Source organism: Arachis hypogaea, chromosome 9 (assembly GCF_003086295.3).
Source record: "Arachis hypogaea cultivar Tifrunner chromosome 9, arahy.Tifrunner.gnm2.J5K5, whole genome shotgun sequence".
In the NCBI taxonomy this organism is placed as follows: Eukaryota; Viridiplantae; Streptophyta; class Magnoliopsida; order Fabales; family Fabaceae; genus Arachis; species Arachis hypogaea.
In genome coordinates, this window is record NC_092044.1 from 81,804,293 (window position 1) to 81,818,958 (window position 14,666).

Consider the following 14,666-nt stretch of genomic DNA (forward strand, 5'->3'; position numbering starts at 1 on the left):
ATTCTTCTAAGATCCATTCAATGTTTTCTCTTTCTCCTAGCGGCATGTTTTGCTAAGACCTCTGGATTTCTTCTGCATGCCACAATATTTTTGGGGGAGTGAAGGAGTGATAACCACTGCAGAAAGCATAGAAAAACAAATAGAAACAACCGCGTAAGCCAAACAATTTTAAATTAAAAATCATAATCCATATGCAGGAGATAAACATATTATAAAAAGAGAAACAGTGACTCTTACTTCCAATACTCCTCCTTTTCTCCTTCACCTTCAGCACTTCAATTCCAAAAAATTAGTCAATATAAACTCTTATAAACAAGTCAATATATATTACTATCACTAAAGAGAGAATAAACCTCAATTCCAATGATTTTGACTCAAGGGCTTTCAGATCCTTAAGACTAAGTTTCACAGCACAAGGGAATGACTTGGCTAAAACAGAGACCTACAACACATTCCGAACAAGTCGCATCATTATGCAAGGCCAAAAGATTAGAAAGCACGAAATAAAAATTTTACAGATTTTACAACACAAGAATTGCACTAACTTGAACTCCAAAAAAAAAGTTGAAGCAATTGGGAAAAGAATCTTTTAGCAAACACATAAATTAGTATAAAGGGCACCATACTGAGGGGACTAAGGAACCTGGAATATTAGCAACAGCAATGAATATATTGATTATAGAAGTGATAATGATAGATTTCTTTTATTTCTAAAAGTGAAACTCACACATATTGCAAAGAGGGAAGGCTAAAGAAACCAGCAGGTATTTGGCCATACAGGTTTTCCTCCTGCATCCATCTGTCATAAAACACAAGCAAAAACTGCATTCAAGTGTTAAAAAATGCACATTGATACAGAAGAGTGAAATAAGTAACAAAAAGAAAGACTTACAATGTTTTTGAATTCTTCATAGTCAAAAGCCATTGTGTAAAATCTGTGCTATCAAAGGCATTGATGCTTAGATCCCTTCAGCATAGATTTTAGAGAATTTCAGCATTGTATTACAAGAAACATTCAATTCATCCCAACACGAGTTTTCTCCGTTCCTAGTAGGACTCGATAGGAACAAACTTGCTCACCATTCGACCAACTCAATGTTGATATGTTAAGAATCAATTTAAGTACATATAAAATATTACAAACCTAAAACTAAAACTAACTTACCTAAACTATCATGATCAATAATAATGCAGTTATGTAAAACCAAATGCTTGTCTACTTACAAGTATTTCATGGAGTTCATTCCAGTAAGATTTGGCAAGGGACCTTCTAGCTTATTGTTGCACAATATCCTGAAAAGCATAAAATAAAATAAAATAAAATCTTGTCAAGGAAATATTGAATTTCCAAGAGTGATACCAAAAAGTATGAGTGCTTACAAGTCTGCAACATTGATAAGGTTGTTGAGGCTCTGAGGCACCAATCCTTTTAATGTATTGTTTTCGAAGCATCTGTATCCACAAGACAAAAAAAATATGAGCAAATTATACCAAATTAAATAAATTTGTTTGAGAATTTGATGTATATAATCACTCACATCAAAGTTAGATTCTGAACAAGTCCAATTATATCTGAAATCTCACTGGTTAGTTGATTGTTATCAAGAATCTGGGAGTGAAAACATCAAGAAATTCTATTGTGAAGATGGTGACAGTGACGGCTCACTCGTCACCTGCGGTCACTCTCACTACATTCATTCTTCTAGACATGGAAATCTAATATACTACGCTAAAGATCGGTTTTTTCTACTTTGGATTTTAATCAATATATATAATAGACATTGAAAGCATCTTAATTAGAATAGTATATTATATAGTATTCTAAAGCTAAAACAGTGACATTCCACTAGACACTAGTCGATAATAAACAACTCACTCCTGCATTTTATATATGCAACTTCTTTACACTTACATTGTGGTCAATACTCTATACATCCACTGAATTAAGCTGCGACGACGCACATGAAAACTCCATTGGAATCAAGTGTAAACAATCATCTTAAACCCAAAGAAGAAGAGAAGGAAGAAGAAGACAGCTTGAGTCTTGCCATGGAAATGCTGGGTCTGAATGTGGTTCCACTGGCAATGAATTCAACTGTTGAAATTGGTGTGTTTGACACCATAGCCAAAGCCCATGAAGGTGCCATGCTCTCTGCAAAGAAAATTGCGTCTCAGATTAGGAGCAACAACCCAGAAGCACCTCATGGAAATATGCCAGCATCATTTTCCCTTCTAGCAAGCTTGGCTAATAAGTTTGTAATAACATTGTTAGAAAAAGAAAGCCTAAATTATGAGCACATTGATCCTGATCTATACAAACATTAAACCAAGATTTAAGATAAGTTGATTCGAGTTAACATATCAAGTTCCGCCCCCTGGCATCTAGCCGAGAAATCAATAGTTTCTTTGACAGTCATTTCACCCAAATTTACATCATTTTGGCTGATGTATGCTTAAGTCGAGAAAAATTATACTATACAATGACTGAAAAAACAAAACAAGGAACAAAAAAATAATCAGTACCGTAGCTGAGGATATTGAGTTGAATTTGAAAACTGAAATTGATGAATCAAAACTAGCCAGCAGTTTGTTCTTTACAACTATTTGTCAATGTCATCCTTCCCACCAAAGAGGTCATCTCGATCTTAACGCCATCAGAACCTGCTCCAAAATTCATCCACATTCCAAGTTGACATATTTATACACAAATATATAGGAACTTGATAATGCTTAACCACTAGGAGTGATTAGAGGTAAATAATAATGCTTAACCCCTAGTAATTAATTACTATTTACATTTATAATTATTCACATCACTTCCTGCTAGTTAGAAGTATAATTGATCAATACTCTTGATTAATTATGAGTCAGAAGTAATCAATATATATAACAATGATTTAATCAAATATATAGTGACAACACATGTATTTATACATAAATATATAGTGACTGATTTTTTGTATGCATATAGCATTTTTTATGATAAAATTACAAGTATTTCGTGAAAAAAATTTGTGCAGGTAAGTGAGAGAAGCAAAACAAAACAAATATAATTATAGTACCTTTAAGGCAAAACCAACCAAGATGATATAGCCAGCATTTATCATGAAAAGGTTGATATACTACAGGGCCTATGTGAGAGAATATGCTTTTCTACCTGAATTAATGAATGAATGAATGAAAATAAGAATTATGCTACTAGCATGGAAAAAAATGAAGTACAGAAAAAACATTTTTCACATACCATAGATAAAGCCAGCTAAATCTCTGTATCTAATATGCCTTGTTCCACCAAATTCATGGAGCTTAGCAAGAAAAGCATTGGCATATTGGGAAATTTCAGTTGCAAGAATCAAACCCAGCACACCACCTATCTTAAATCCAATGCTCGCTCAACGTGATCAATAGACAACGGTTCCTTAATCAGATGATGTGTTGCAGATTTGACTTGATATTCAACAACCCTGTCAATCAACAATTATATTATAAGTTATACACTAGTATCACGTGAATCACATGAATCATACAAAATATTGCATTTAGGTAAAAAAAGCTTCCGATTGCAGAAAAAAGTTCATCAAAATCAGAGTAAACCCACAGATTTCAAAGCACAAAAGCATAGTATGATAAACCTAGCTAAAACTGGCACAGAAAAATTGAACCCTAAGGTTTATCACAAAGAATAGAATCACAAAATCAGGATATATATACCTGAAATTCGAGATGGTTACGAGAAGAACTGAGAGAGCGAGTTATTTAGATTACATGGAAGAGGCGCTAGATGGAGCAGATGCGATGAGAGCGGCGACGGAGAGAGCTCTGTGAAGATGGGAGTAGACACGACGAGATCGGCGGCAGAGGGAGCTCATGTGACGCAAGGGATGACAGGGAGAGATCGTGCGATGCAAGCAACGGCGGCAGCGGCAGCGGCAGAAGCATCTCATGCGACGGAGAGAAGAAGCATCTGTGCGACGGATAGAGGAAGAAGCACATAAAGGTAGGAGTTGGCAGCTGTGTTTATTTGTGAATGGAGCTAGAGAGAGAGAGGGGGTATATTAGGTTTAAGTTAATATTTTCTAACAGAATATTTTAAATTACAGACAGATTTTCTGTCTGTAATATTTTAATAAAATGGAGCATTTTATTCATTTAATTATAGATGAATTTTCAGTCAGTAACCATTTCCCACAAAAAAAAAATTAATTTTTCCGACAGAATTATTGACGGATTCTCTTTTCCGTCCGTAATTTATGCTAATTCATTTTTTTATTTCCAACAAAAAATTGCTCGCAAATTCAGCCTGTATTTCTGTGGGATAAAATTCGTCGGTAATATCCGTCTGTAATAATTAATTCTCTAGTAGTGTGGTCCATAAGTAAATATTATAAATAAATAATATAAGTAAATATAATTTTATTACGTAAATTAGTTTTGATTTAATAAAAAAATAAAATGAGAGTTTTTTCATCCAATAAAATTATTTTCATTGACTATGTGTAGAGTTATCAATAAAAATAAGAACAAATATTTTTTAATTATATTTTAATAATATAATTAAAAATATATATTTCTAAAATTATCTGATTTTTTTATTTATTCTTGTCAAATTGTTGTTGGATTAGTCATAATTGACAAAGTGCAGAGGCTGAGCCAAATAACGACGACAATGACAATGCAGATACGAGGGTCGGGGAGAAGGAGAGTGAGGGCATTGCGATCGTCTTTTTTTTTAATATGTACTTTGAATTAGGGTAAAAGATGAAATTAGGTTTAGGTTTGAGTTATTCTAGTGAAATATTTTTTGTTGCAGTGGATTTTTGGGTCCAGTCCAATAAGAGTTGATAGGAGTTGGCTAGATCCTTGTTGATTATCTAACGGGCCGGGATTGTAAACTAAATTGGAGATGTAAAAGCAAATGCAAAGAAAAGCAAGCATATATCATTGAAGACAACAAACTAAACACAAACAAAGAAACATGGATGAAACGCACACTGAAGAGACCAATAACAACAGTGGACTACCCCTGCCATATTCGTAGTGGCATATCACTTACTCAGATGAAGTGAAGACTAGTAGGTTTGTCCTTATTGACTCAAATTAAAATAAAAAACACAATACGATCTGACGACAAGATAGGAAGAGGGTCGCCTTATTCAATATTCATCATTGTTCCTCTTCAGTTGGACTTGAAGGTCCAAGATAAAATCTCGGTATTTTGCGAGAATTGCCCAGTAGAAGCAGATAGCCCTACCACAACCTTTTCAGGAAGTATAGTGCTCAAGTCGATGTCGTAAGTAAGAGTGTCGGGTTGGTTGTCGAGATATGTAGAAATACTGACAGTTATCCTCTTAAGGGCAGAGTTATATGTTATCTTTGCAGTCGTTACGGCTCCATCATGCCAGTTCCAGTAACCAATAGCTGATGACCTGATAGAGTTGATGTTAACTCCGATATGGGGATAATTGGGATCTCCAATCTCGAAATTGGAAAAGGTATCAAATTCAATAGCAACAATCTTGTCAGATGCATCGTTAAAGAGGCCGAGAAACTTTCCAGAAGATTCAGGTGGAATTTCAGTGCCGGCATTAGTAATGAAGAAGGCAAGACCGTCACCAGGTCCGGGAGCAAATTCGCTATTGTAGGGTTTTGAGATGCGAAAGATGAAAGTGGTTTCAAAGCCTGCTCGGAAGCCACTGTGGTCGTAGAGGTGCATAGTGTTGGAGAATAAAATTCGGCCAACTCTATTTCCTAGTGGATTGCCATCGCTGTCCAAGTTGGTGAATCGAATGACATTATGATCGGTAATGGTTGCATCTCCTTGGAATATGATATCCTTGGAGTTATTAGGGACAAATTTGTTCAAGTTAAAGGAGACACCCATGGCTATGGCTTTGTGGTTTTTGGAAATGAAATGAGATGTGAGTGATAAATGTGAGTTTGGGTTGGGATGCCAGCCTACCGTAGCAGCTCGGTATTTATAGTTTCATATGCATGGCCTCTAACAACCATTAACACTACGTCACGTCCATACGGTATCATATATGGTGTCATCCTTTAGCCTCATCACCTACCATAAATAATGCTTCTACATAAAATACACGTTATTCAAACTCAATAATTTATTTTTTATATACTGCAACGTAGGTGTCAAATTATAAACGATTACATTCTAAGAGCCCTTAAACTAGATTTATTATAATAAGACCGTCCTAATATAGTCTCCAATTTTATTTATGTAGCTACATAGTACATAACACATGAAAATTTTCTACATTACAAATTATTTTTATTATTTTCACTGTGACTTGCATTCATGATGACACACGTTATATGAATATATTTATTGCAAATAATTTTAGAGAAATAAAAAAAAAGTTAAAATTTATCTTATTTAACACTCATTAATTATTGTATAATTAATAAATACTAAATAAACAACTTCTGACAGTTTTTGACTAATTTTTTTATTATTAATCATTTCTAATAAATTAGCAACATATATTAATCCTATGGGTTCCAACCATCCTCCGCGTGGAATTTTTCTTTAATTTATCCCTTCTTCATCTAAGTCTATATGAGCATTTATATGTTGCATGACGAGAGAAGATTTTTTGTTTTGGGTGGCTGCATGACGAGAGAAGATAATTAATAAGAAATGATAAAAACAAATTTCATAACTAGTATTTAATTTATATTCATAATAATATCACGGGATTATTTAACTTGGTTGTTCATTTCTTTGGTTATTATTATTATTTCTCTTAAAAGTTATTTTGAACATTGAATATTATTTAATGCAACATAAAAAAACATGTCTTGTTTTAAAATTTATTTTGATATAAAATATTTTGTACTTTTAAATTACCGAAATAAAATCATGAATTTATTTTCTTTTAAATCATGTTTAGAGAAATAATCTTTAAACCAAATATATTATTTATATGAAAATTAATCACAAATCATTAGTTAATAGCAAACAAGTATTTCCCAAATTAGGATATAAAGCACAACATGAAATAAAAAAGAAAGAAAAGAAAATCAACTTGTCATAAAATTTTAATTATAATTTTGATTATTTATACGTGTATGCAATGTGGCGGGCACAAGCAGATGGATTATTTAGATTCTATTTATATTTAATTATTATGTCAAAATTGGTATTACTTCGGAGATTTTTTTATAGTTATATATTAGACATGATAATCTAGTATATACAAACTTATATTTTAGGCATTTTAATTAAGTAGTGGGGAGAGAGAGGGAAAATTTTTTTTATAAGTATATTAGACATGATAATCTAGTACAAGCTCATATTTTAGACATTTTAATTTGGTAGTGGTTAATGTGTGTGTGAGTGTGTATATGTGTGAGAGAGGGGGCGGGAGTAAATTCTAAAAGTGGTCTTTTAGATTGGGTTCGAACACTAATGCTTTTTTTCAGTTTTCAATTGTTCTAAATGTACACTCCAGTTTGAGTTTCATGTAAAATCCTGATCCTTCTATCCAATTCTGACATGATTCAGCAGTCAGAGCACTGAGCTGGCAGTACCACTTTCACGTAGGATGCCCAAACAACATCATTGTGCTTGTAGGGTGTGAATGAATTAGAATGGTGTCGTATTGTGATGGAGGGGAAGTAAAATGTTTCTTGGGGAAGGGTTGATCATTCGTTAGTCTTTCTTCTACTTCTCTTCAAACGTTTCTTCTCCCTTTCGTCCAGAGAATGTGGTCACAGTAGGGCACGTCTTCGTAAGCGATTTTCTGAGTTCATTGGCAGGAGAAGGAAGGACGCCAACCGTAGGAAGTTAGTGAACCCACTACAAAAAAATATGGTAAAAACGGCAGTTTGAACCGCCATTATTACCATGTATGGCGATTTCGAAAAACGCCATAATTAAGAGCGCCATTTTGGTTATTACGGCGGTATTTTGAAAACTGCCACAATTTCCTGTGGTTAAAATGGCAGTTTTCTGCTGGGTTAAAACGGTGGTTCAAACCGCCGTTATTTCCAGGTTAAAACGGCGGTTTAAAGGTGGGTTAAAATGGCGGTTTAAACCACCGTTATTACCCTCACAGAGTGGCATTTTATTCGGTTAAAATGGCGGTTTAAACCGCCATTATTTTCCTCACAGAGTGGCATTTTGATCGGATAAAATGGCATTTTTGAACCGTCATTTTTACCCTTACAGAGTGACTTTTGTTTGCTTACAATGTCATTTTTGAAATGCCGTTTTAACTCTAACAATGACATTTTTTTATCGTTTAAAATGCAGTTTCAACCATCTTTTTTACTATGTTAAACAAACAATATTTTGTTTAAAATGTTACAATAACAAAATATCATAATCCATAAATAAAATATTATGTAACTCATAAAATATTAAACAAAATATATAATATTTTAGTATTGAAAATCAAAAGTAATAACTCCTATACAAATAAACTAGCAAGGATACTTCTCACTAAAATACAACATGCCTCTAAAAAGATTTGAGGAGCCTTTCTCTTGTTTAACAGAAAATTCATCAGACCAACCTTGCGAATTTGACTATTGGGAAGATCTTCATATGCATCTGACTGCTTTGAGGCAGAAGCAGACTTTGACTCTGGTGATGCTGCAGATTGTTGATGACTTTGAGATGGTGATGCCTTCTTTTTAGCTGAATAAGGTTTTGGAATCAATTTTCCTGATTTAATTGCAGACAGAACATTCCCTTTCAGTAAAGTGCCATGTGGACCAGAGACATTTATTGTCGATGCATCCAATCCATATTCCGAAATTAGCAACTTTGCAGATGGGCTAATTCTTTTTGAACTAGTTTTCTGTGGTTTCACCTCAGTTTTAGTTTCATGTTTGGTGATCTGCTCATTTTTGCTTGCAGATCTGCTACCACTAGAATTCTTTACAACTTCAATATCACCTGCATCTTCAACCTTGCATTACACCAAGTACCATTAAGTATTTTTATAATCCAGTGCATGTCATGAAAAAAGAGAAAGGACAAACGAACCAACACGTAGATAAAATATTGTTAGAAGCTTCCTTTCATGGGAACAGGAACAAAATGTTAAGATCCTACTCTTACACAAATATACTTTATGTTGAATTTAAGTTACAAAAAAGAATTTCCAGACTTACTGTTATTGCAATAGGTTGTCCAACTGCCACTTCTTTTGAACCTTCTGGTGCAAGTATCTTAGCCAAGTATCTAGAACCCAGCTAATAGGCATGAGTAAAAATAAAGCATGTTTGATAGATCAAAATAAATAAATAAATAAATGTTTGTAAAATTTGTGCTAGAAGTTTGGTCTGTAAACAGAAAACAGATAATAATAATAATAATAATAATAAATAAAAATAAAAATAAAAAGATATACATATGGAAGGGATTGTAATGTAATCTACCACAAATTGCATAAATGAACGAGACTAGAGACAATTCCCAGGACTCACTTTTATGGAACTGTATCTTACTGATTGATGAAAACTAATTAGTATCAGGCATGTCCGTAAAAGGTACAATGTCTGATTTGCTAAGCATATTACACTGCTCAAATCTTTACTATTTTAGAAAATTATTTAGAAGCATCTTGGCCAAGAAACTTGTGTAAAATAATTTAGCATTTTGCAATGCACACAACCATAACATAAAAAAAAGAATATTTACGTTAACCGTTTTCAGGATATGGAAAGAATATTTATTACCCTTCTTCCATACTTTCAAATTCAAGGGTAGTTTTGTCTGTCTCTATCTCACATAATATGTCACCCACTTCAATCTGTTAGATGAATTATATGTAAATGCACAGCAGGTAAAAGAATATATGAATATTACCGAGCATTCATAACCTTTGGACTTATACTAAAATAAGCAACTTTATGACAAGTGAGTATAGTTGTATAGAAAGAGAATACACCTATGCCCAAGCCCAATTTGCAAGCTTACTTCAGGGGAAAAAAGAAAGAAAAAAAGGTGCTATTTAAGACATCTAATGGTGTGTGTAATGATGGAGTAAATTGGAATTCAAATACAAGAAAATCATGGTTCAGATCATGTGAGGCAAATAGTAACTTCAAAAGTTCTTATATTATCATCATTCAAAATGAAACATAAAAGGAATTTTTTATTCGGACAAAAAGGTATGAACGAAACAATTAAAATTAACCTTTCTCAGAATACAGAATGAATTCACTTTAGAGATGTATAATTTGCAATGATTTGAACTTAAAAGATTACTCACTGTTATTGCAATTGGTTGTCCAACTGGCACATCCTTTGAACCATCAAGTACCAATATCTTAGCAAGAAATCTGCGGGCATCATACAATTACTGCCAAGTTTTCTATGTATACAAATTTGCATGTCTCATGATCTAAGCTCTAGGGTAAAAGCTCAGTTGCCAATAATGCTTCTAATTTGTTACTAGTGCCCCCAAAAGAAACGGAACACACATTGATTTTTGAGATGATAACAAACTCTAATTTAAGCATTAGTACAAGTCTTCCATAACTCATACGGGAAATATGAAAAGAAGGATAAGAAAATTACCCCTCTTCAAGACTTTCAAATTCAAGTGTAGCCTTGTAAGAATATTAATACTTTCACAGAGACTCAATGACATGGTGTCATATGAAAAGGAAGAAAAAAAGAGAATTCAATTCAATCAGTCACTTTTATATACACATACAACAATTCAAATTATCTAATTCCAATGGATTATAATTTAATTGACTTCCATTTTTATTAGATGCCAAACTCTGAATTAGATTTATAATTCGATTAATTTCCAATTTTTATTGATTCCAAACACACTCAAAAGGAAAGAAGCCTACAAATCTCACTCTGCAAAGACACTCCAGGATATTAAATCTTTTCAAAGAAAAGAGTTATTTATTCAGAAAAAAAAATGACAAAGATTAGCAAGAGCAAAAACATGATTTTATGTACAAACAATTACATGCAATTAAATGAAGACTAAGTTAAACTATAAACAATTACTCACTGTGAGTGGCCACCCCTTCAAAGTCAAATTGTTGCTGCCTTGATTTGATCCTGACAGAAGAAAAACTCCCGTTAACTAAATCTGTGCACGAGAATTGTGCAAAACATCATAAAACTTTCATCATTAAATACCAAAATATTCTCAATAGACAGGGTTAATAATAATAAACTGTAAAGAACATACAAGACAGGTACCAAATACCAGTTCAATGGAATAATAGAAACTAGTTACATTAGAAAAAGAACATGATCAGTAATACCAGGCATTCCTATTAGTGATCCTTCAGGCCCCGCAGCTCTGGGATTTAAAACAGGATTAATCTCACTCTTAATGTCCTGTTTCCAGATGACAAGTTAAAGGAAAGCAATTATCAACCAATGTAAGAAGTAACCAGAGAACACTCTAATAACAATAGCATACCAAAGTAGACCCTGGTAATTGTTGACTACGACCTTGGAACTTGTGGAGATATCGCACCAACAGCACCATGCAAAACTTGCCTAAATTCGAAAAATTTCAATGCAAATAAAGTCAACATCAACTGCTATAGAGAATACCATGACACACTATAGAAAACATAATTAAATGCCAACAGAATGTGTGTGTGTGTGTGTGTTAATTTTCAAGGGTTTAAGAAAATCACCCTGCCGTTTTTGTTGCTGCTGCTGTTGCTCCCTAGCTTTAATTAATTGTGTCTGCAAAGTGAGTTTCAAAAAGTACCATAAAAGTCAAGGGTCTTTCAAATAAGAAAAAGTGATAAATTGATCACAGTTCATTTCAAGAAGGGAAATCAAGAGGTGTAATGGAAAAGTAAGGCTAAGTGGGAAATATTATTAAACAAGTAAACTAAGAAGTTGAGATATAACAGGTTCAAACACCTCATAAAAAATGTAGAGACCCAAGAAGCCTACTAATCATCTATTCAATTTTTCTTTTCCTAAATTTGCTCATGCATTCAAAGTTGTCTGTAAGCAACCATTTATAGCTTGGTATTCTCGGGGATATGTGGTGCGAAATATGGACATTAATATCGTGGCATAAAATCTCAATCCTATTAAGAAAAAGAAGGCAGAAGTAAGAATACAGCAGCTAATCAATGTTATGGTAATTCACTCAAATTTGAGAGGAGCAAGGGCATAAAGAATTCATTAATAGCTTATCAGTTACCTTAGCTGGCAGAGAAGATATTCCAATATAGCTTAGATGGCAGAGAAGCCTCTGTAATTCATACTTAGTTACTTTATTTGAGAAATAGCCAGGCTCAATTGAAGGCCATTCAGGTTTTCATTAAATAAAGAAACTGAATTTATATAGTTATCAAGCTTATAGTACAAGTGAATTCAGAAATAGTACATTGATCCCCTATATGCATTGAAGCTAGGCATGGCTTAATAAATTCATTGCCTGATTGATTGATTGATGGTTCCCCTATGAACATTCTGATGGTAGCAATCTAAAATCAGATACAGGATAAGCAATTTTCTTAACAAAATTAAATTTGATAGCAAAATTAAATACAAAGCATCTAAAATTTTGAACACAAAAATCAATATTAAAGTGCCAATAAGAAACATGATTGGAGACCCAATGTGTTAGCAAAATGCACAAACAATACAATGAACATACACACAGGGATTCTGAACCAATAATAAAATAATGATATAAAAATTCAAGATGAACTTAACAACTTACAAGAGGAAAAACAACCACTACCAATATCTGTACTGCACCAATCTCAAGACATGTACCAATTATTGGGAAACCATAACTAAAATGAGGTTCATTATTAGCTACACAGAACGGAAAATCTAAGACACAAAACGATTAGGAAGAGTGATTGAAGTTTTTAGGAAAGTAATAGGTCATAGCTCCATATTTTTTAGTTAAAAATATAAAAATTAGGAAGAGTGATGCATGTAGACGGGAAGGAATCATGTGGAAAAATTAATCAGATAAGCTAAATTAATCACAGCTTGTTGATTTTGGATTAGAATATATTGTTAACCTAAGAAATTGACAGCAGAACTGAGATCCGAAAGAAGACTATAGGTGAGAGCAGTTTACCTTCGAGAACTGAGATCTGAGATGAGTGCAGCTTACCTTCGATTCCATTGAAGAGGAAGCAACGGTGGACGAGGTAGCTACGGAGAGAGAGGATCGGAGGACGAGACGAGAAAGATCAGAGAAGAGGGAGATCAGAGATAGAAGGGAGAGCGAGCCGTCATCTGTTTCAATAAGCTAGGGTTATTGTAAATTTTCATTTTATATGTGTGATAAACGGCGGTTCAAAACCGCCCTAATCACCAGAACCGCCAACAAATACAAAGCCAATTATGGCAACAACAAAAAATGCCATAATACCCGAATATTACGGCGGTTTTAAAAAACCGCCATAATATCAATGCCATTTTAAACCATTTTTTTTGTAGTGACCGGAGGATATCTTCATTGTGAGCATCAACAAGGTTAGCAATACAGTGAGGAGTTGAAGTTTAATTTTTTTGGGGTTTTCATTGATGGCTCTTCATTTGAGTTGTTGATTAAGGTGATTTCATCTTCGTTTAATTGGTGTTTTGTTGAGATTTCTATGTTGTAGATTTTTTGTGGTTACGATATTAGCATGGGTTTGGGTTGCTCTATTTTTTTTGATGTGTCAAACAGGGGATCTTTCCTCTAATGATACAATTCTTTAGTTATGGCCAGAAGTTAGTATTGCATGTGTTTAATTTGTTTGTTTATGTATCTTGTAGATAGATGAAGTAATAGATATTATGTTTCATCATGGAGGAACTTTTGAAACGGGTGTTGATGGAAAGATTTGGTACTACCCTGACAATAGAAACTGCCTAGGTGATGTTGAGGTGGACAGGCTGGATGTATTTTACCTGAGAAAATATTATAAGGAGCTAGGTTATGATAAAATGAAGGAAGTTTGGTGGCTTGTACCTAGAAAGAGCATAGGGGAGGGATTGAGAAAGTTAAACAGTGATTGATAAACCACTATTTTATGGTTTATCTTGTGCTCAATTGAGTGGTTTTTATCAACTCTTTACCCACTTATTCATATGATTTGCATGGTTTTACAATTCCTTCCTGATTTCGTGCTATGATTAAAAACATGCTTCTTTGGCTTTTATTTTCTTTTATTTAAATCCTCGCTTATTACCATTAGATGCCTTGATATGTATGTTAAGTGATTTCAGAGATTACAGGGCATGAATGACTTAGAGGATGGAAAGGAAGCATGCAAAAGTGGAAGAAACACAAGAAGTTGAAGAAATTGCTAAGCTGTCCAGCTTGACCTCTTTGCACTCAAACGGTCATAACTTGAGCTATAGAGGTCCAAATGACGCGGTTCCACTTGCGTTGGAAAGCTAACATCCAGGGCTTCGATTTGATATATAATTCATCATAATTTCCGTACAGGTAGGTAACACAAACGCGCACTCCACGCGGACACATCGCATCTGCGAACCTCAATCTACGCAAACACGTGGACGACGCCTCCGCGTCACTTTTCCGCAACCTGTATGTACCAAACTTTGAAATCAGCGATTTCTGGGCTGTTTTTGATCCATTTTTTGGCCCAGAAAGCACATATTAAAGGCTGCAAAGTGGAGGAATGAAGAAGAGACTCAGAATTCACTTTCCATAATTTTAGAT

General features: G+C 33.8%; 3 protein-coding genes across 3 annotated transcripts; all 3 read right to left on the bottom strand.

Moving 5' to 3' along the window:
* Positions 1-5,176: 5,176 nt before the first annotated feature.
* On the bottom strand, positions 5,177-5,881 carry LOC112709253 (lectin-like). Its single transcript, XM_025761148.1, has one exon. It carries the CDS (start codon positions 5,879-5,881, stop codon positions 5,177-5,179), a length of 705 nt encoding a protein of 234 aa, XP_025616933.1.
* Positions 5,882-8,231: 2,350 nt separating this feature from the next.
* On the bottom strand, positions 8,232-9,716 carry LOC140172958 (dihydrolipoyllysine-residue acetyltransferase component 1 of pyruvate dehydrogenase complex, mitochondrial-like). Its single transcript, XM_072202078.1, has 4 exons — positions 9,706-9,716; positions 9,139-9,208; positions 8,535-8,933; positions 8,232-8,237 (listed from the first exon to the last, which is right to left on the bottom strand). Exons 1-4 carry the CDS (start codon positions 9,714-9,716, stop codon positions 8,232-8,234), a joined length of 486 nt encoding a protein of 161 aa, XP_072058179.1.
* On the bottom strand, positions 8,343-13,359 carry LOC112711102 (uncharacterized). Its single transcript, XM_072202079.1, has 11 exons — positions 13,308-13,359; positions 13,104-13,228; positions 12,171-12,221; positions 11,647-11,698; positions 11,424-11,503; positions 11,263-11,338; positions 11,004-11,053; positions 10,242-10,311; positions 9,706-9,779; positions 9,139-9,208; positions 8,343-8,933 (listed from the first exon to the last, which is right to left on the bottom strand). The coding sequence occupies exons 1-8, from the start codon at positions 13,357-13,359 to the stop codon at positions 10,300-10,302; spliced, it is 498 nt and encodes a 165-aa protein (XP_072058180.1). The 3' UTR covers positions 8,343-8,933; positions 9,139-9,208; positions 9,706-9,779; positions 10,242-10,299.
* Between the last annotated feature and the right edge of the window lie 1,307 nt (positions 13,360-14,666).

Coding starts and splice junctions, on each gene's coding strand:
- LOC140172958 (XM_072202078.1), bottom strand. Junction 8,934..9,138: donor GACAACCTATTGCAATAACA/GTAAGTCTGGAA, acceptor GTGTAATGCAAG/GTTGAAGATGCAGGTGATAT.
- LOC112709253 (XM_025761148.1), bottom strand. CDS start 5,881: ATGGGTGTCTCCTTTAACTTGAACAAATTTGTCCCTAATAACTCCAAG.
- LOC112711102 (XM_072202079.1), bottom strand. CDS start 13,359: ATGGCATTTTTTGTTGTTGCCATAATTGGCTTTGTATTTGTTGGCGGT. Junction 11,699..12,170: donor TATCTTCTCTGCCAGCTAAG/GTAACTGATAAG, acceptor CTCACTTTGCAG/ACACAATTAATTAAAGCTAG. Junction 11,054..11,262: donor ATCACTAATAGGAATGCCTG/GTATTACTGATC, acceptor TTCTTCTGTCAG/GATCAAATCAAGGCAGCAAC.